The sequence below is a fragment of the Zootermopsis nevadensis genome, unplaced genomic scaffold, assembly GCF_977971745.1.
Source record: "Zootermopsis nevadensis isolate Lab colony 2312 unplaced genomic scaffold, Znev_1.0 Znev_ptg000020l, whole genome shotgun sequence".
Classification (NCBI taxonomy): Eukaryota; Metazoa; Arthropoda; class Insecta; order Blattodea; family Termopsidae; genus Zootermopsis; species Zootermopsis nevadensis.
In genome coordinates, this window is record NW_028259152.1 from 10,106,646 (window position 1) to 10,128,085 (window position 21,440).

Below are 21,440 nucleotides of genomic sequence, written 5' to 3' on the forward strand. Positions count from 1 at the left end.
ATTAACTACTGATTATCATCTTCATCAGTCATACGATATCTTTCAGTGATTCGTTTGTTTAGGTTTTTCTAACAGTATATGCCCAGAAATCGGCTCTTGTAACGATTTATCTGCCACACAATATTAAACTGGATCATTAACCAACCTACCAGACAATTGTTTTGTTGATAAACATTCTTATATGATCCATAAATGGATTATAAGCTGTTCTTGGTTTATTACTTATTGGGCCATAATCAATGCCAGTTTAATTAGCATTCTTCTTACATATTTCTTTAAGATCTATTTTGTTTTCTACGCCGATGTATCAAAATGAGAACTGTTGGTAAGGGTTTACGATGGATATTTTGTACTAAATTAATGGCTTTGCTGCTGGATTAACACAGACTATGAAGCTCCATTTTATATAATTTTTTTTTCCACTACTTTGGTGTGTCGTCTCTTTTACGAAGAAATATCGTCTTCGGAACTTTATTCTGAACCGGCCATTGTATGTTCTTTACTTTTGTGCGTAGGAAATTACCTGATTTTCCACCCGTGCTAAGAACGAGACGATTCACATTACAGTGCAAGTTTTTAATTTCAAATATTGAAGCACGTCATTGAATGCTACTACATATAATTTAAGGAACTTAACGGCGGGGTGCCAGTGTTCAAGTCCCTTCGGTTAACAGTTTAGGTAGCGGTAACGGTTGGTGTTTACTGCGATGTTTTCGTGCGTGTTCTCGTCACTGGCCGATCTGCTCAGGCTGTTTGTTTCAATCGAATAGGTGTTTAAAGTTATATTTGAAACAGAAACAATTATTTTCAGAATGTATACACTACATAGGTCATTGTGTGTGAACAGATTTCAAAGACATTTCCAGTTCCCAAGTGCAGTGTTCTGACATTCTAGTAATAAAATTATTAAAACTGTGACTGGTTAGGATTTCGTGGTCCATAAAGTATTTCGCCTCTTGAAAGACAGTAATATAGTCGGAAGCTGTTCTATCGGTCACGAAGTTTTTCAATAAATCATATTAAAACGAGGAATATATTAAATTAGCCTTATTTTAGTGTGCTAGTGGCAAAAGTGCTATTAGGCCTGTGGTAATACGAGCATATGCTATGGATAAGAAACATATTTTCGTATTTTATGTATTTAAATTCAGAATCGGGTCGTTTTTTCGTTTTATCTTTATGTTAGGAGCCTTAGACGGGCGATGCATGTAGCACGCGTGGGGAAGGTGGGATGGCGTGAAGGGAAGAAGTCAAACGGGATGCCTAGGCGAGGTTGAGACGATAAGACTACGATTTATTTAAAGAAATGAGGGTATGAAGGACATGGACCACATTCATTTGTCCTTTTGAAAGGTCCACTTCTTGTCCAGCTGGTAGTCTATCATGTTTCCATGACAACTTCGCAGGGAACAAACAGCGTTGGTGATCTACTCATGGATGTGATATTGAAATGATTTCCGAAACTGGGTTGTAACAATGAAAATCGAGAGAACTGTGTTAAAATAAGAATCCAGAGGCCGTATTTGTGAACACGTGAAATATTGCGGTACGAAAAGGGAGCATTTATTTGAGGAGATGAATGTCTATCGACTGCGCAGGAAGTTCATAGGGCTAATTAGTTAGTTCGATGTATGTTAAATTTGGCGCTTGGTCTCTGCGTAGCTGGTTCGTTTTGCGTGACATGTAGCACGGATTGGACTAGTGGAAAATTTACGAAACATTTTAGTTTGATTTGATACTCTATAAGGTACCACGGTGGTCTAACGGTTAGAACGCTGGCCTTGTAATCCTGGGGTCTCATGTTCGATTCCCGGCGGTGCCCGAATTTATAACTTGTGTTGGGCAAGGCCGTGGTCTAGGCAACACGGAGTTTTCCTCCGGGGGCTTCCCCGGTTTCTCCGTGGCATCCCAACAATTACTCCATTCACACACAGAAGAAGGCAATGGCAAACCACTTCTGGATCATCTGCCAAGAACGTATACGAACAGGTCCCAGTCCGAGAAAAGGATGGAAGGATCCTGTTCATGTGGACCTGTCGTCAGACAGAACACTAAATAAATAAAATCTGTATAAGAAAGTAACCACACACCGGATACTATTTATATGCATATCAGTGAAACAGATGAATAGTTTGTGTAGGTTTCGGCGCAATTGAACTGATTTAGTACAAATCACATCGATCTTTATTTTTTATGGTTACCGGCTACAGGTGTCTTTCTTTCGGCCACCGCTTCTAGAATGACTCGAAGGCTCGCAGAGTCTGCCATCTAGTGATATTCAGAATGAGTTGAAGTTCAACGCAGCGCCATTTTCGTGCTACGTACGGAGAGAGGCAACTGTCTTTAGGCTACACCTTTTTTGTTTCTCAGTGCCTAAGACATACGCATAACTCCTGCATAATGGTATCCTTTAGCACTAGAAGATGTGGGACTTGGATGCTGCAGCTACAAGACGGAGATGTTCTTGAGAGGACACGTGGTTGCAGACATGACCACAGAGGGTTGCTTAACAATAGGGGGCAATGATACGCTTGTAACCTCGGGACAGATTCTCACAAACAAAATTGGGATACGTCGCACCGCTGGCTTTGAGGCGGGAGTGCCTTTAATCGTTTTACGTAAAAGGTAAAGGAAGAGAGGAATAAAGGATTTGCGACTTATGAGTGATGAATCAGAGACGGGGATTACGATTCGTGTCCCGCGCTGACAAATGGTTGCAACTTAATGTCACTTTGCCACTAAAGGGATTCAGTGCTTTACCTTCTATATCGCTGGTGTCTGATAAATGAAGAGACGTGTGAATGGAGACGCATAGGAGGCAAGGGTTCCTCTGCAACTGAGTAGCGCGATTTTACTAAGTTAAACGCCATTCCTGTGTTGTTCAACGACGTCTTTACGACTGCATATGTTATATAGCCCTTGAGTGTTGGTTGGGGCGGTTTTAAATGATGACTTGGAAAAAGTGATCACGGGTTTGTCTCATATTTGCCTGGAGGGGATGAGGAAAACCATGATAACCGGTACACAGGATAAAGAACTGCATTCAGACATCCGAGTCCAGTGAGAGTGATCAAAGCAAAACGGTAATTTTTGGTCATAAATGGAAGGAGTGTTGAACTTAAGCTCAGGACTGGAAATGGTGGCATACAGAATTGTACCTGTTTCTGCCTGGAATCAAACACCGGTCGCCCATCCTGCAGCTTGTTACTGGCGTAATAATGAATGATGTCTCGAAATCTGAAATTTTGTATTGAGGTATTAAAAGTTTGTGCAAGATATGTAGGCCTATAAAATACTTTCGTACGTCATGTTAGGGACATAGAAACAGACAGAAGTTTTAATAGTACGTGTGGCAACTTTCACATATAATACATTTGTACATTAATTGACGAGCGCTGAACTTTGTAATTAAGTTCTACAGGAACGATATTAACAAACAAGAATTGTATTCACTAGGAAATTAAGAGTAGTCTTGATTCGGGGAATGCTTGAAACCAAGCAGGTGAGAACATTTTCTCTTCCTATTATCAATTACCTTAAAGCGTGAAGATTGAAACGTAAAAAATTAATTGTGCCTGTTTTGTATGGGTTTGAAACCTGGTCTCTCTCGTCAAGGGCAGAACACAGGTTGAGGATGTTCAAGAGGAGGGTGCTTAAGGGAACATTTGAAGCTAAGAGGTATGAAGTGACTAGAGAAAATGGTACAGTGAAGAGCTCCATAATTATTACTCTTCACCATACATCATGAGGGTGATTAAACAAAGGTTTTGAGGTGGGCGGGGCATGGGGGATGAGAAATGCGTACAAAGTTTGGTTGGAGAGCCTTCAAGGAACATGCCACGCGGAAGAGGTACAGGATAAGATAATATTAAAACTGATCCTAGGAAAATTGCGTTTGTGGATGGGTATGTATTGGATGAATATGTCTCAGCATAGAGATAGTTAGCAGGATCTTGTATACACGGTTGTAGCTTCTGAAGATCGATTGTTATTCAAGAAGTTAGTAATGCCTCTACAATTATTAATTTAGTTTGTTTATGGTCTCCGCAAAGTGACTGTATCTGTTATAGGTGAGCCACAGGTTTGAACTTTGCTAATTCCGAAGCTCTCCGTTAGGCAAGATCTTGAGCAAGTTCTATCCAACTTTCATTTACAGAAACCGTTTTCATTTGATCAATTTTGATATCAATCTTCAGCCCATTTCTTGTTCTTGAGAGTAGCCGTTTTTTCAAAATGTTTCCGAATTAAAAGTCGCTTGATCTGGGCTGCTTAGTCTCTTGAAGCCTCACAGATTTTGCTGCCGTGATTATAATCCTAGCAGGTGACATGCCTCAGAATTTCTCGTTTTGTGGTTTCAGAAATTGTCCGTTTAATTCTGTCTGTCATTTTGTACTTAGGTCAAGTACTTGAAGATAAATGGGTGCCAAAATCTCTTTTAAGAATTTCTTGTTGAGTTAATGAGTGATTTACCTGTTTTCCGTTTGCAGGAGGCCTTAGTACGACGGCGATGGTGAAGATCCAGTTGACGGACGTGAACGACAACCAACCCGTTTTCTACCCTCGCGAGTATAACGTCTCCTTACGAGAGGGGGGTGGCTCCTCGACATCGTCGTCCTCACCTGTGGTCGCCGTCGTAGCTACGGACTTGGATTCCGGTCGCTACGGATCCATCACGTACAGAATTGTTGCCGGAAATAACGCCGGACTGTTTCGAATAGATCGAAACAGTGGGGAAATATTTGTTACGAGACCAAGTCTCCTGTCTACCAGAACGTCTCCTTACCACCGACTCAACATATCTGCCACTGATGGAGGAGGTCTGAGGTCCTTCCAGGACGCGGAGGTCTTCCTAAGCGTTACTGACTCGGCTCAGAGACCTCCCATGTTTGAGAGGTCGCGGTATACATTTGCAGTGAAAGAAGATGTTGGGAAGAATGCCATTGTTGGATCTGTCAATGCCACAAACATCGATTCCGGTGAGTACTTTACTGTCTATCTCTTGCTCCGGCATGAAATTACGATTCGTCAAGGCTGGAACCGGTCGATCATCCGACCTTAACCTGTTTTCACACCAGGTGTACAGTAATGTTTTCTGAAAGCTATTTGAACTGCGGGAATTTTAAAAACTACTGACGAAAGTCATTCTGTATGAAATCGATAACATTTCATTTGTATGTGTCGATAAACCGATCATTGATCTTTGCCGGATCGGCTAAGGTTTGGGTTAAAATTTGAAGTAAACCAGGGAATGCTTATTTAGGATACTTAGACAACCCGTTCTTCAGTGTCCTGAGCAACCGCGGGTCCCAACTTTCTTTGGCTTTGATCTATTAGACAGTTGTTAGGACTCCTTGGACGAGTGATTGGCCCGTCGCAAGGCCTCTATTTGTACGCAGGACAGCACAACACAGAAAGACGTGAACAAACATCCATGGCTTGAGTGGGATTCGAACCCACGGTCCCAGTGACCAAGCGGCGCAAGGCCCACGCCTCAGACCACGCGGCTACTGTGACGGCGTAAACCAAGGGAAGAGTTAATTAGTACTGGAGAGAGTATGTGTACCATCCACCTTCTATCCTAACAACCTATCCCTCGAAGATGTGTCTTAATGTTATCCTCCAGTTTCTTCTCAGCTGACCTCCAAGGTTGCCCAGTGAATATTCTGAATTTCACTGTTACAGCAGTAGTAAATTATACGTTTAAATCGCAAAGTTTCTTATATTGGCTTATTATCCGAAATTGGTAACTTACGCTATCTTTATTAAACCCATTACTAAAATAAACAAAAACGTAAAAAGACCAATTAGTTTTCGAAGTGGACTTCTTAATGAAATCGTTAAATTATTCTGAGTAAATACGAATACAGAAGAACAAGCGCACCAAGAGTCGACTTGCATGAATTGTTCTGCGCTGTTGATGAAAGTTCGTGTTTCTTTGTAACTCTTGGTCTTCTTCTTCTTCGTCATCGGAATTGTTCTCACAATTTATTGTTTCGCTTTTGTTGTGTGATTGATGATAGATTATTGCATCGATTTTCCTTTTCCAGAATAACAGTTGAATATATTCTTCAGTTCGATTTCACGACTAAATAAGCGGGTGCAGTGGATCGCATTGTTCGCCACCTCGGGTCGAGTAACGGGGCACTATCAGTTTGCCAGCGTGTAGGATTTATTGAAATCGTGAGCTTTTCTCGTACTGAAAAAATAGGTGGAAACAAAAACGAAATAATGAAATCCTCCCCCGTTCTTTTAGGATGTTCTTGGATAACATCTCTATTACATTCTTTTCTTTTCTTTCGTATAAATAAAGTGTAACTGATATGGAACACAGGTTGCTCGGGCAAGGAAAATACAAGAGGTCACTTTATGAGGTTATCCAGACCTCAGTAGCCTCTAAGCTGCCTTCAGATAAAACTCAGGTTCAGACGTGCAGTCCATTGAATAAACAACCTCGCTTTAACGGTTCTTTGAATTTATTATTAGCGTTTAATGCAACAGAAATTACATCTCGTATCCGGTATGATAGTTGGTACTGACAGACGTAGCTCATGTTTAGCCGTGTTCCTAACCTGCACGCCACACTGGGTTTCTACATATACCAGAACTCTTCAAAAAGTGTGGTAATATCAGTGATATTTTGTTTTACCCATTCTTCCATTGAATATTGGTTTGTTAAATTGTTCTTTCATCGATATTTTGTATTTTTTTTGTATATTTGTCACATACTGCTCATTGTCGAAGTAGGTAGCCATTTTGAATATTAATTATTTTATTTGTCTCTCTCTTTTCTTGTATAGTGTATAAGTTATTCCTAAAATGTTGTAAAATATTAGATCTCACTATTATGTGTCGTACATCGTAACGAGTGGCAGTATCAAATAATTGTTCTGGTGTAGTGTTTGTTGAATTACGAAGTGTTACTGCCTAGGCTGTTGGTATTTTGTGATGACAGCCGAAACATGTCGTGGCTTATGCAGAGATGTTGACAGTAACAAGATAGTACTCAGCCGATCTCCAAGTATCACTTTTGGATTAATTTAAATTTAATCTGATGTTGAGAATTATATCAATTGTTTATGCCTATTCTGTTGGCTGTTTTTTTAACATGTAGTGGTAAAACATCGTGACCTGCGGAGAGGTAATGACAGTGGGAGTTATCGTGTCCTACCCGGTCTCTGACCTTTAATTGCAGGTTAATGTGCCCGGCATCTATTAAGGAAATTGGATCATCAAGCATGCCTGCTCATCATACGGGTATTTTAGAAAAAAGTGGTAATGAAAATGCAGATATTTACAATGTGTAAAATTTCACTTTTAGTATTTCTTGTCTCACGTTCTGATGTGAGATTACAGTAACCTCCAACCCCACCCCACCCCACAACCCCTTGTCCGCAGACAAACTGTATGGGGACTATCAGACGAATTAGTTAACAACACGAAGTGCAAAATTTATATTTATAAACTATTAGGGATGAGATAGTTCGCCCCCTTCCCAACTTCTGTGCATTGAAGCCTTCGACATAGGTAAAACAGAAATGTAAATTTCTCTTGTCATTGTTTTGTTTTTATAAAAAGAATAGAAAGGCTGGCAGCTCTGTGCTGCATTGTATTTTTATATTATGCGGGCGTGATTCCATGTGTCTCTCTCTGCTGGTTTTATATGGGTCCTACGTGAATCGTCTATTGTTTCTTGCGACTTGTTTTGTCTGAGTCTGAGGCACAGTCAAGTGTCTCACCACCTGTTTCTTGTAAAAGCTTTGTCTTTTAAGTTATACTATCTTGTTTAAAATGTATTCTTTCCTTCTAATTCTATAAATATATTATTTTGCAAACTCTTACATTTTTTATAAGATTTGAGGTTTTCACAGCGGTGAGTATGAATATTTCTGTCTTCTGAGTTGTTGCGCTGTGTAGTCTGGTCGATGTTTACCAACGTTTCAGAGGTCATACTGCCTCCGTCATCAGGGCGATGAATTCATTGCCCTGATAACGGTGGCAGCTTGGCCTCTGAAACGTTGGTGGAAATCTACCAGACTACACAGCGCAACAACTCAGAAGACACTTTACATCCTCTTAAGATTAAAACAGACCATTTCGCATAGATTGACATGTCGGGAAATACTCTTTTTGGGACTGAGCCAGCAATTGAACTAGGTACACCTTTAGGCTAAACTCAATGAGTAGGGTCATATCCTGTAATATGAATAGTTAGACGCAGCCTGACCGTCTTCCGGTGATCTACGGTTTTGACGAGGCTCCCTCGCCAATGTTGAGGGATCCCAAAACTTCCTGTTGGCTTTCTCAACACACCTAAGGTCACGTCATTAAATACTGCAAACGGGGAGAGAGGAACTCAAATAATTTTATACAGACACTAACTAAGGCACTGATTTGAATTTGCTGGTATGAATTTAGTTAGAGCATACCAGTCCGCGGACCACCTGACAAACACTTCGGTGCATCTTTTCTTTGTTCTTTCTTCTTTTTCTGTTTTTGTAGGCGGAGGGTGGGTCTTATATTTTCGGGGCGTTAATATTTTAAACACGATTACAAAAATAGTTCATATAGTCTACTTCTCAATAGAATTTTTCACGAGGCTTGAGGTAATTTTTTTTTTTTTGGGGGGGGGGGTTAATTGTCTCGAAAGGGGGCGTGTCCTGTACTACAAACACATTCAGATCATCCCTGTCATAATTATATTTATCTCAAAGATCATTGTCATTATCATTATCTTTCCAGTCACAGCGTCTTTCTGCCTCGTCTTCATAGCCTTTGTTCTGTAATGCCTCGCTTTGCCGTTTGCTGTCGCTTTATGCAGTGTCCCAGTGTGTGTGTGGGTGTTTGATCTATGTAGCTGGGGGTCAGGCTGCGGCAGGAGACCCACATGATAGGATTCGTGGATGTTTCAGAATTTACTGTGGCCCACTTTTCGTGCACAACTATCCGCACCAAGTGGAAGAAAGGTTATTAAACGAATGAATGACGCGATGATTAAATTCGTCGAGTAATTCTGCATGATACACATTTCTTATCCCTTTTTGTAATTCACAGTGTTAGGTGCATAAACTTCTACAGAGTGATTCAAATGCCCCTGTGTACTCGGAAGAACATGTTTCTTGAAGTGGGAAGTTATTAAAAAGTCCCTGTGCGCGCACATCCCCTAGGTTGTACTCGTTACGTGTATCACGTGACTATATGACCTTGACCACTACCTTTCTTCAACAGTGGTGCCATGTTATACCCGTAATACCATAGAAATATGCTCGTTTGTTAGAGGGGCATAGGGGATTTGTAGTCACTGTATTTGACCACCTACTGGATTGAAAGGCAAGTTGATAAAGAAGTGCTTTGATTGTTATTTTGTGTACCTTATTGGCTTGGATGTGCGTGTATTGCAGATAACGTGTAAGTTATACTAAAGAAAATTAGTTTGACTGGGTTTGCGATAGGTGTGATGCACAACACGTCACAATACAAATATGTTTACTTACATTTCGTTAAATATTTAGTAAACCGATAAATGTTTCAGAGTTGTAGCCCTTAACGTGCTCTACCCTTCAGTGCGTGTGAACCTGAATATATTTTCCAAAGGAAAGGACATATATTGAGGTTATTGGTCGAATGTGCTACTGGGGAGAATATCAACCCAGGATAGAAACTGCAGAATACAACAAATCGCATAATTCATACTTCGTATTGTTCTCCGAATGTAATTATAGTACGCAGATTTAAGGACTTTGACGTGGACAGGACGTGTAGCGCGCATTGATGAGATGTAAATTCATGTAGAATACCTGAATGGAGGAAACGACTTGGTAAACAGAGACATACATTGGAGGATAATATTAAAATGATTGTCATAGATAAAGAATATGACTATGTGGACAGGTTTCGGCTGGCTGGGGATAAGATCCAGTGATGGGCTTTTGTGAACACGCTAATGAGCCTTCGGAAATTTATGTCAAAAATCAGAATCTGTATGAATTCCTTTTTGGCAAGGAGTGGGGCTAAGTGTCTTCCTGACCGTTGTTGTAATATGTCCATCAACAGTAACTGCTACTACCATTGATTCTAATTATTGATTCCAAGTTTGAAACAACGTTTATTGTTATGCTTCAACTGATTTTTTCTATAACCATTATTCTGTTCAAAGCCTCGCGGCACATCGGTTGACAACCACTGATATAACTAAGAACTAGATCTGATGTTAAAAAATTCCTTGTTTTAATCGAAGTCAGTTCAGTAGTTTCGGAGATTTAGCAGGCCGACAGTAGGGATGTACCTCTGCATTACGCTTTCATTTCACGCAAAGAACACTTAAAGAAATATTGCCAAAATGTCAGGGCGTATAGCGACAATTGTATAAGTTATGTCTAGTCAAGTTTAAGCAAAATGAAGCAAAGTTAAAATAACAACATTGCCAACAGAACTTTTGAAACTTGTACAGATGGATAAGCATTTCATTATCCACTCCGCAGCAGCAGGGAAGGATTCTGGTAATGTATTTCTTCTTCATTCGCTTGTAGAGGTTGCGGATTTCTGATATCATCTGATTCGTCGTCCTCGTCTTCTTCTTCTTCTTCGGCTCTCTCCAAGTCCTTACCCAGTCCTCAGGTTCCTGATCCCCCCCTCCCCACCTTCTGCACCGGACTATGCAACTAAAGTGCTGAGAAAATTAAGATTTCCTCTGATGATATCAATTATAAGAAATACTGTACCCTGTACTAAATTGTTACCAGCGATTATAAAATGAAGCATTGAAGACGGATGTCTTCTCGGTTGTAGGATCATGTAGCTTGGTGTAAGTTCACCGACGCTTCAGAGGTGCTTGCTGCTTCTATCATCAGAGCGATGGTGAAGGCAACAAGCCTAAAAGCACAAGGAAGACCATGGATTGAGTTAGTCGCCTCATCTGCCTATATCGTTTCCGGAAAGAAGGGTTGATGTAACCTCTTTCGCCGAAAGCGTATCAAATAAAATATAAATTTCTTCCTGTTCCCCGTACTTAATTAAACTACACGTGAAGCGGACATGTAGGGGAGTGAATTTACAGAAGCATGTAATCTTAACCTAAGCTTTGCTTGAGGGTTAGAAATTTGTTACAAAATGGTTACTTTCGAAACAGTAAAGAAGAAAGTGCAGTATTAAGAAATCATTTTGTCATCTTTGTATGGTTATGAAATGTGGGTTTTTGCATCTTGGAACGTAAATTGGACGTAGCTGAAGCAGAGTTCTTAGGAAAGTATTTGGACTTTGTAGATGTCAAGTGAGTTGCAACTTCTTGTATTTCAAAATGATGAACTTCTTGATATGTAAGTTTGCCGGTCAGCTGGGAAAAGATAGGTTAACGAAGTCTAACATTTGATTGTGGATGTAGCTCGGAGCTGCGAGGGGAAGGGGGAGATAGGAAATGCGCACAAAATTTGGCAGCGAACTCTGAACTTCGATTATTTTAAGATGGAGTGAATGCGTTTTGTTATTTATGTTTCCACAGCAACTCTTCTCCATTGCTGTGAAACCAAAATGGTACTTTTAAGCAAGGCAGGAAATATTTATTGTTTTCTAGATCGGGTTCAGTGTTTCGGAACGACGTGTGTCGTTTGTAGATATAAAATTGTGTTTATTGGCAGATGAACCGCAGACCGACGACACTGATTAATTAGTAACTTTCACAAATTCTAGTTAGCACTAAAACTGTGATTGAACGTCCATATAATGTATTGAATTTATATTCTATAGAAAAAATGGCCAAACACGTTTTCTTATAGAGTCTGGATAATTCGTTGAGTGTTAATTTCTTGTGACTGTCCCTTTTTGAACCATTTCATGGTGCGGCCGGCCAATTAGAAAACAAAGATTTCTAGGGTCGATGGTTGTATTCGTCACAAATTGGGAGGTGCAGCCACTTGCATGATGCATAATTGCGAATGTTCAGTCTCTTCTATTTTACGCCTGTTTGATTTTGATATCACATAAATGCATTAATTCGTACATTGTAAATAATTGTTGAAGGTTTCTGTCTTCTGGGTTGTTGCGCCGTGTAGTCTGGTCGATGTTTACCAACGTTTCAGAGGTCATACTGCCTCCGTAAACATCTACCATACTACACAGCGCAACAACCCAGAAGACAGAAACCTTCACACTCATCGCTGTGAAAACCTCATCATACATAAATTATTATTCTCAGATGTTCTTATAGTAATTAATCGGTGTTAACTGTACAATGTAGATAACGTAAAGTAATCTATCAGTCCCTGGAAAATGCCCTTCTGTTTTGCCGGACCTTGCTGAAGGAAAACAATTATTTCGACACTAAACAGTGATAATGCACAGTGGGTACGCGTTAAGTGTCTATACAGTATAGGAGCGCGTCCATCCAGGTTTGGGTCGGAGGGAAGAATTGCAGACCAGAGCCAAGTTTTCAACAAAGTAATAAATTGTGGTGTTGTTGGCGGGAGGTGAGGGCATGGCTTCAGGTACAATGGGACGGTTTTGAATCTGTGCAGTGTGGAATGGACCATGTACCTCCGGGCTTGCAAACTAAATCTCTCTGTATAAACAGTCCACTTCTTTTATGTATCTGTTTAATTCATTAGAATGTTCTGTCTTCGTTACACCACGTTTGCACCTCTTAAGGCCAAATTACTTTCTTATTGTTTCCATACTGTCTGCAGTTGTTAACATGTATTAGCTGGAACCTTTATCTTCTTTTGCCCCTTTCGTATATTTTTTATGTTTTGTTTTTGGTCTGTACACTAGAGATTCCTTCTCTATCTTGTTCTGCCAAGTTTTCAACGTCTTTCTTTCTTAAGCGTTTTTGGGATACAGAATTACTAACTCCAAGAATATGCAACTATTGAATGAGTTTCAAATCTTTTTTGAATACGAATTACGAACCACTTCGTAGGCTATTACGACTTTCGCATTGCATCTTATTTAAGTTAATTTTCAGATTCAGAATAGGATTAGTGGTAGGATTATATGGTGACTAAGTTGCATATTTAGTTTACTTAATATAATTTTATTTTTAGCTAAATTACTACGAACTCATATGTTTTTAGTCAATAGTGTAATTTGTTAGTTTATTATATATATGACATCATTGGGGAATTATACGAGGATCAGTCAAAATGTATGTTCACAGGGCACTCAGCTCTCTGTATGACTATGTAAAGCTCGTAAATCATTTTTATTTTTGTACATTCAGCCCATGGATACTGAAACACACCGTGGGACTGAGATTATCTGTCTTCTGTCCGTATAAGTCTGGTCATGTTCTTTTAACCATCGTACCATCGCTGTTTCTACGTCATGTTGCTGCCAGTTTTAAAATCTGTAGCCTCCCAGATGTTTCAGCGCCACGAACAATTGAAACTTGTACGAATTCAAAATTGATAACGAAGTAGATATACAAATAAAATGACGATTGAAAATCAGAACAGTGTCTTCTATAGACAGATGACAGAAAAACAGTATGATACATGTCAGTCTCCGTGGGTTAATGTACGAAAATAGTTTACGAGTCGTAAAGCGGCGTTGTATTAACCTTAGTTATGGAAGGTTTGCTGTCGTTGTTCGTATTAGAGATAATGATAAATCCTCCAGATTCGACACCCGGTCCAGTCACGCTCTTCGTGTGTTTAATTTCGATTGCTTGTAGAACTTTGTCTCGCTTGCAGATCTTCAACTACTTTTCGTCGGAATAACGAATGATCGATCCTGCAGCCGGTGTCCTAGGCGTTATCCAAGTTTCTTTCTTTCGGAGGACATTGACATAGGAATTAAAGCACTTTATTTTAAGAAGTCAATCTTCGAGGTCAACTCACTTGAAGTCTGTGTCCCTGAGGTCATACAATCTTCAGTCCTGCTATGTCCGTCATTAATTAAGTGTGTGTCTTTTAATTAAGTTTCTTAATTTCTTCGTAGTGATAGCTGTAAGACAGTTCAGGTATGCCTCAGTCGGTAGTTATTTCTGTGTGAAGATTATCGCGTCTTCTGTAAATAAAACTTTATGGGTACTAGTTCTGGTTTTCCTCATAATCTTTGTTTCATAATTTCACTACAAAGCAGAAACTCTTTCCGAATAAATACCGCATTTAGCCGAATAAAATACACACTTTCTCTCTAAATAAAGTACTCATAATCTACTACTGAAAATTATTTTTGACGAATATTTAAAATCCAATAGTAATTATATGTTACATCTGCTTCAACAGTCAGTATATCTTCATTTTGTATTTATGGGTTTCGTATAATTTTCACTCTAAACAGGGATTATGTATCTATACAGCAGTAACCAATTGATATTTACAACTGAGAAGACTTGTGTTTTCTTTGAGGTACCGACTGAATTCTTATATATTTTTTAGACAGAATTCGACTTCAAATGGTTAAGTCAATTTTTTTACGAATCCGTGTAAGATTTCTAAAAATATTCGACATACCTTATATACATTAGTTGAATTTATTTATGATCCATTCAACACATACCTTATAAATGATAGATAAGAAAGTACCAGAATAATGAAGAAATTATATAATGATGAGCGTAATTTGTATTCACCAAATATTTGACCTAATAGAGTGATCAAATCAAGGAGGATGAGACAAGCGAGACAAGTATCACGAATGGGGAAAATGAGAAATAAATACAAAACTCTTGTCGGGAAATGCGAACCGAAGAAAACAGTAAACAAAGATAAGAACCATAATATTGAAAAATGCATTATGAATAAATAAGGTGTGAGGGTGTAGTTTGGATTCATTGACTCAGTTTCGCGTTGTGTAGCGAATTTTCTTTTTCAGCGGATAATTTCTTGACGACCTAAATAACCACCAGCTTCTCAATAAGAACTCTGTTCCATGGAGTTCTATAACGGATTTTAATTTTGGTTGCCAGTTGGTCGCTCAGTAATTATAAACGGCGAACTGTGGAGTGTCTGTCTGCCTTCACTTGCAGACACTTTGCCCGCACAAATCCACCGGCATTATCCCTCCCGTAGAGATTTGGGTCTTCTTTACAAAGGCATGCAATACGCAATAACGCAGGCTTGAATCAAATGTGGATCCCCCATCAAGGCCTTTTAAACTCAGCAAGTTCAATTCGAAAAGTTAATTATGGAATAAGTTAGCTTTAATTGGAATTAAGAGGCTGGTAGGTAGCCAGGTTGTATTGTTGGCCTGGCGAGCCTCAAGGGCTGGTGGCCGGTTCTAGGAATGTTTGTTCGCGTCCGATGGCAACTACGACAATCGGCTTGCTTGCGTAACCACATTCTAATTAACGCTTTTAATGTGATGTTCCGAACAATGCTAAAGGCACAAGCCCTGACTTTGTGCAAGAGAGTGTCGAATTCTCTGAATCTTAACTAATAGGTTGTTGAGTTCTCTGAAATCGATGATATTTTGAAGGCTGTTCAGTTAAGAGTAGTGGTTCCAGACTCCTTGGGGGTATTTGAAATATTTCAGGGGTGGGCCAGAAAAAATACACATACACGGACATTCTGTTATTTTTCTGATTACTGTGTATCGGGAGTAAAGCGGGCATTACTATGAAGCATTTCGAATTGTTCCCGTCTAGTGCCGGGATTATGAATGCGTGGAGCTATATTTCCACTTCCCCATACGCCTTTATATCGTGAACAACTCTCTGTATTCTGTATTTGTATGTATGTGCGACATTTATTTGGCGATTCACAAATAATTCTATTGTTAGCGCAACTGAATGTATGTTTTAATAGGCCTAATGTGTCTATTTCTTTTGAATGTGTTCTGTTGTAGATGTATAGGCGTAATAAATGTCATCAGGGTTTATGTAAGAGAAATACCTAGTAGACTCGCATATCGGAAGTTATCTAGATATGTATTCGAGAGGTTGGCGGTTCGAAGCCTTCCTTTTACATTATCTTGGCTTCTATCCATCTCTTCATAAAAATTCTGGCAGCACGCTCTGTATTACATCATAATTACATCCTTCCAAATCTGTATCTGTTTAGCATTCATCTTCTCATCTTTTTCGAAATTGTGTAACCTTATTTAAGTATACAGTGAAACGAAGATGGCGATTGTGGTCTTCCGGGTTGTGACGCCGTGTCGTCTTGTAGTGACGTCATTCCATCCTGAAGACGGAGACGACGCGTTCGTTCGAGACGTGAGTTACCACCTGCAAGACCGCACGGCGCCACGACCCTCAAAATATTTAATCGACTTGTAAAATAAATAAAAAAGTAATACTAAAATTCTCTGTACATTCTTATTATTATTAAGTGGAGATGCCTTGGAACAAAATACATTCGTAACGGGGAACGAGAAACCTAAAATTTGAATAGTGCAGAATTGTTGAATAATTGGCTCCAAGGAGCACAGTAATTCGACAGGTCAAAGGGTGATTCGGAAAGGTTATATCCCTGTTTTCAAGACCTCACCACACAACACTTTCCTGGGCATGTAAAATCCAGTGTACATCCTTACACACTGTTTCTGTAAAATTAATTTCTCTATTAGCCTGCTATACACATAGATGTTTTTAGTGGTTTCTTCCCTTCTGGTTTTCCGACTAAAATTGCGTAAGTTCATAACTTTATCGTTCATGTTACCTCGTTGAACAAAGTGGATGTACGTCAGATTTGAGGATCTCACGGCAGGGATTCAAACATTGCTCCTTCAGTGTTGTAGTCTGATAGAAGTTTACCGACGTTTCAGAGGTGCTTTATCAGGGCAATTAGATCGCAAGGACCACCGAAACGTTGGTAAGCTTCTACCAGACTACACGGCGCTACAACCCAGAAGACAGACATCTACAAAGCGGACTTAAATTTAAAATCTTTAGTCTTGTTTGAGAAATAATAAGTTACTCTGCGGCGTGTAAGAACAGAGAAACAAAATATTTTACCTACAACACAAATCTCTTACATCCCGACCCAAAGTAAGATTGAAGATACGTCCTAAGTGCCAGTACATCTACTGCAATTATCAATTGGCATGTAGTCTCTTATGGGTATCCTGCAAGTTAACTGCGCTTGAGATATTTCGGTTTAATTCCAATGTGTCAATGTGTATCTCAGATAAGCTGTTTTACATTTCGGTTCTGGTTGCATTGTAGATGGCAGCTTTACCTGATCAGTTACAGAAGATGGCGAGGACAACACACGTTTCGTTCGGTTACTTGCTGTTTTTAATCGAAATTAAGTAGCTCATGCAGAGTGTTTTGGGTGGGCGTTTTGCTTAAAGCTCAACCAGTTAAAGAAATTAATGGGTGTTCGTTAAATAGCTGGTTTTCACAGACCTAAGACGCTGATAGCAGCAAGTAGAGGATGGACTTCGTTAAGTCTTCCCCCACCTTATCTTTATTTTATCGTGCCTACTTGTTACTCGGGGCTGTTTAATAACAAGACATGAGATTTATATGCAACCAATATTTGCACATTTACTTATGTGTAGACCTACTGAAAATTTTATAAACAGTCGGATTCTTCGTTTGAGTGTGGATGAAAAGACGCAGAGGTACCAACATGAATCTCTGAAAGTTAATTCCGAGACCGAATCTGCAAGCCTGTGAAAAGAATTATCAACTTTGCAAGGCGACGTAGACTGTGTGTGTGCGCGCGCGTGTAGGGAATTTCTTTACCAGCAAAGAATTTTTTTTTTAACTTTTAAAGAAGATGGTGTACCTCGCTCTTGGTTATTTTGGTTTCCAGGAAGTCGAATGAATAACGTCGGTGAGCCAATAGCGACTCCATCACCTTGACTGACATCCCCTTCCGTGTTTAGTCCTCTAGCAGTCTTACATCCGGATTTAAGCCCAAGAATTTGCGCAATCTTCTCTAGCTTTCATGAATTGTGATCGCAGGTTGCGAAATCTTAATTCAACTGAAGCCTCAATTTGAATGTGTGAGGCTGTTTCTTCTGTCTTGTGCCATCTCCAGTTGTTGGACCCTTCAACCAGCCCCAATATGAACAGATGCCCCTTTAAATGACACTATCAGATCTGTTGTCCTTAAAACCCAGGTATAATAATAAGATAATATTAAAATGGATATGTACGAAATAGGGTCGGGGATGTGTATTGGATTAGTTTTATTGAGGGCTGTATTTGTTCGTAGGGTTCATATGTACACAGTAATGAATTTAGGATGTCATAAAAGGCGGACTATCTGAGCTTCTCCTTGCAGTTGTTTTGTTCTTTTTTTGGCAGAGAGTTATTGGAGAAAACCCTGAGCATGGTTCCAGCATTCATGGCGTTTTTCTTTCATTCAGTACGACTAACTTATTTCAGTTATTCTACATAATTCATTTCAGTAATTTAATTACATTAAGTAGGCTGCTGCATAGTTTAGCTGCGTTGTTAATTGAGCTCGGTCCGTTTGGTCAGCTGTAGCTAAATCCCCAGCGGCGCTGTATACAAGAGACTGTGGTTTGAGTTGGCTTGTCTGTGTGAAGCCCGACTAGAATTCTGCGTCATGTCGTCTTTAGATTCAAACGATATCGTTTTAAAAGCGCAGTATTTTAGTGTGTAATTTAATTTATTAGGTTAGCCACTGCAGCATAAAGCTTCCTACTGTAGCAAAACCTCACCGTATGTCTCTCCTCCCAAAAATATCTACAAATCTAGGAGGCGTTCTCATTATACTTGAATTTGGAACTCTGTCAGTGCATATATTACCAGTAGTGATCTTAATTATTCGTCTGTTCTTCGGTTTCTCCACCTTTTCTGCCCGTCCTGTTTTATTCAATGCTATGTCCAACTCTTTGTCTCTATCTCTCTGATCTTTTTTTCTTTTTCTTGTCTTTGGGTTGTGACGATGTTCGCGACGTTGCTTAGGGCTGGTTTTCGATAAACTGGTTGCCATGGAGATGAAGACTGAGAGGACAAAAGAAAGTCTCTCTTCTGCTACAAGTGTGTTTGAGAATGTGCTTTGTGGACAAAATGAAATTACATGCTTCTTTGTTAAGGTTAGCTCTGTCACTATTACAACTAACTGATCAACTAACTGATCAACTAACTAACTAACTAACTAACTTAGTAGCTGGCTAATTATAAATCCTACTGTTCAGTGTCTTTCTTCAAACCAGCTCAAAAGTTTGAGAACTTCACCGCCTTGTACGAAATCTGAAGATTCATTGCTGTTTAAACAAAAACACGCGAATGGGCTGTGTCCTAAATCAGCTGAATCTGAAATAAATGTCAGATGTATTTTAGTATTGTTGTAGAATTTACGCCTAAACACTCCCTTAATTCTTTTTAAATAAATGGTACACGCAGTTCTCGTCTCAGGGATGCCACATGCCTCGAACTTGTCATGCTACTTGGCTTTATGAGAAGAATATAAACGGTGAGATTTAATGTTTTCACGGCGGTTCCTATGCCGGCTCTAATTTCTTTCTTCTGCGTAAACTTCTACTACACTACACGGCACAACAATCCAGAAGAGGGTCATCGTCTTGATATAAATGAGGTTCCCCATTATGTAAATTTCTCCATTACCCCCTTCCCTAGGTCCAAATACTTCACTCTTCGAATCGGCTCAGTGTAAGCCTACGTTGTTCTCTTACGAAGGGTTTCAAACCCGTGACCCGCCTTTGTGTTTTGGACGGCCCGCGTACGTATGTTGTAATATTGCGTCTTTTGTATGATGTAAAAATGGTTAGTAGCCTACTTGATATCAGTAAACACACATTTTCTGTTTCTTCGTGGCGTATTTGGCAGGATGTATTGCCGCGAGCAGCTGCATCTTAAGAAAACTTCAAGTAAAAGCAGTGTCAGATATTTTACAAACATCTGATTTTAAATAAATTTATTGAATAATTTATGAACCTGTTTATAGTAATTAGTTAGTAGCATTTTTAATAAATTTCCACGAAGTTTCAATATATTGTTCTAATTTATAACATTGCGACCCTGGAGCAAGGGTAAATGTGACCCTAGGTCTGTAAAAGTTTCAAAACCCTTCCGCTAGGACAAGGGATCATGTTTATAACACCAGCACAAGAAATAGGTGAAATTACGGGTTTGGTTTCACGGTTATTGAGACAATTTTTTACGTAAATTATCTCCATATTTGATCGATACGGCGTGAGCGAAGTCGAATGGGATACTGTGTACCGTTACAATAAATGTAAACTACTTCAGACTTTGATATTTCCATTAACACTGTTCTTGGAAAATATATTCTACATTACATTATTCCAAATTCCATATTAGATATCTCACCTCCTAAGTATTCAAAAGATGTTAGCACAGATGGGTAAACAAGGAATGATTATAAATCCCAGGGGAAGAAACCAGTCTGGGAGGCAGTGAGATTTCAGGTTCTCACAGAAAAGAATCTTCTGAGATGTTACGCCGTTCGTAATGACCAATGTTTCAGTGGTGCTTACTGCTTCTGCCACCAGGGTAATGAATGAGTCCAGCATTCTATACAGCACAGTTTCCAAGAAGACAGACGTCTTTACTTGGGAGGCCTTAGCTTAGTTCAGATAAACTCTATTTTTAAAGGTGTGTTATGGTTATATGAAGGGCTTCTGTGAATAGGGTGATGAACGGTGTGATTTCAGTTTCTCACGGCAACGAATATGAAGGTAACTGGTCTTCTTGGATGTTGCGGTGTGTAGTTTGGTAGAAACTGACCAACGTCGGGAAATTTCTACCAAATTGCATGGCGCAACAGGGTAATGATCATTCGTATTCAGTGGTGCCAAGGAGTCAAAGATTTTAACTATTGAAAGACATTTTGAAAAAAAGAATTTTTATTTTTTTAAGAAATATTAACTGAGCAGTTGGAATAGCTTTACCGCTGTAGTGTTTTGTTCACAAGGTACCCGGTTCGAATCTTGGTTGGTTGGTAGCTGTTGACTGAGGGTTTCATATATTTACGCAGACTCCCGAGTAAATTTCAAAACGTCAATGAATGCACTATGATCTAACTTCGATCTACTAACCATCATGGTCAGTGTTGATTGCACTATATCTCCACTTCTTTTTCCATCACATTGTACTCGATGCTGTGTAACATTTGCAATCGATACAGCGTTTTTAAATATACAAATAATTTATTCCATTCCTGAATGTAGATGCATCAGTTTAAATTATGATCTGAAGTTGAAATATTTTAATATATTATCCTTGTGACATTATGTTCTTAACACTGCCGATGTAGACCGCAGGAGCAAGGTTCAGTTTGTTTTTGATCTATTACTTGGGGACATTTCGCGGAGAAACTCAGTATGTGTTCTCAACTTGTCACCAAAATTCTCATGTCTCATAATATATCAACGCCTAATAGATCTTTCGAAATTGTTTCTTTATTCAGATATTTTTGAATGTTAGTGACAAAATTAAAAAAAAATTAAATTCGGGGTGCTCTAGCAATCATTCAGGTCAGTTCTCATCTGAAGATCTAAATATTAAAATGTACAAAAATTATAACAACTTGCATATTGTTTTG

The 21,440-nt window shown here is 39.2% G+C and overlaps 1 protein-coding gene across 2 annotated transcripts in view; it reads left to right on the forward strand.

The window, feature by feature from the left end:
- Positions 1 to 21,440, forward strand: part of ds (dachsous cadherin-related 1) — a 430,815-nt gene that overhangs the window by 317,796 nt on the left and 91,579 nt on the right. For both annotated transcript variants that reach the window (XM_087351708.1, XM_087351709.1), the window contains exon 4: positions 4,488 to 4,976. In XM_087351708.1, the coding sequence (XP_087207834.1) occupies positions 4,488 to 4,976 (489 nt within the window). The remainder of the gene's footprint in view (positions 1 to 4,487; positions 4,977 to 21,440) is intronic.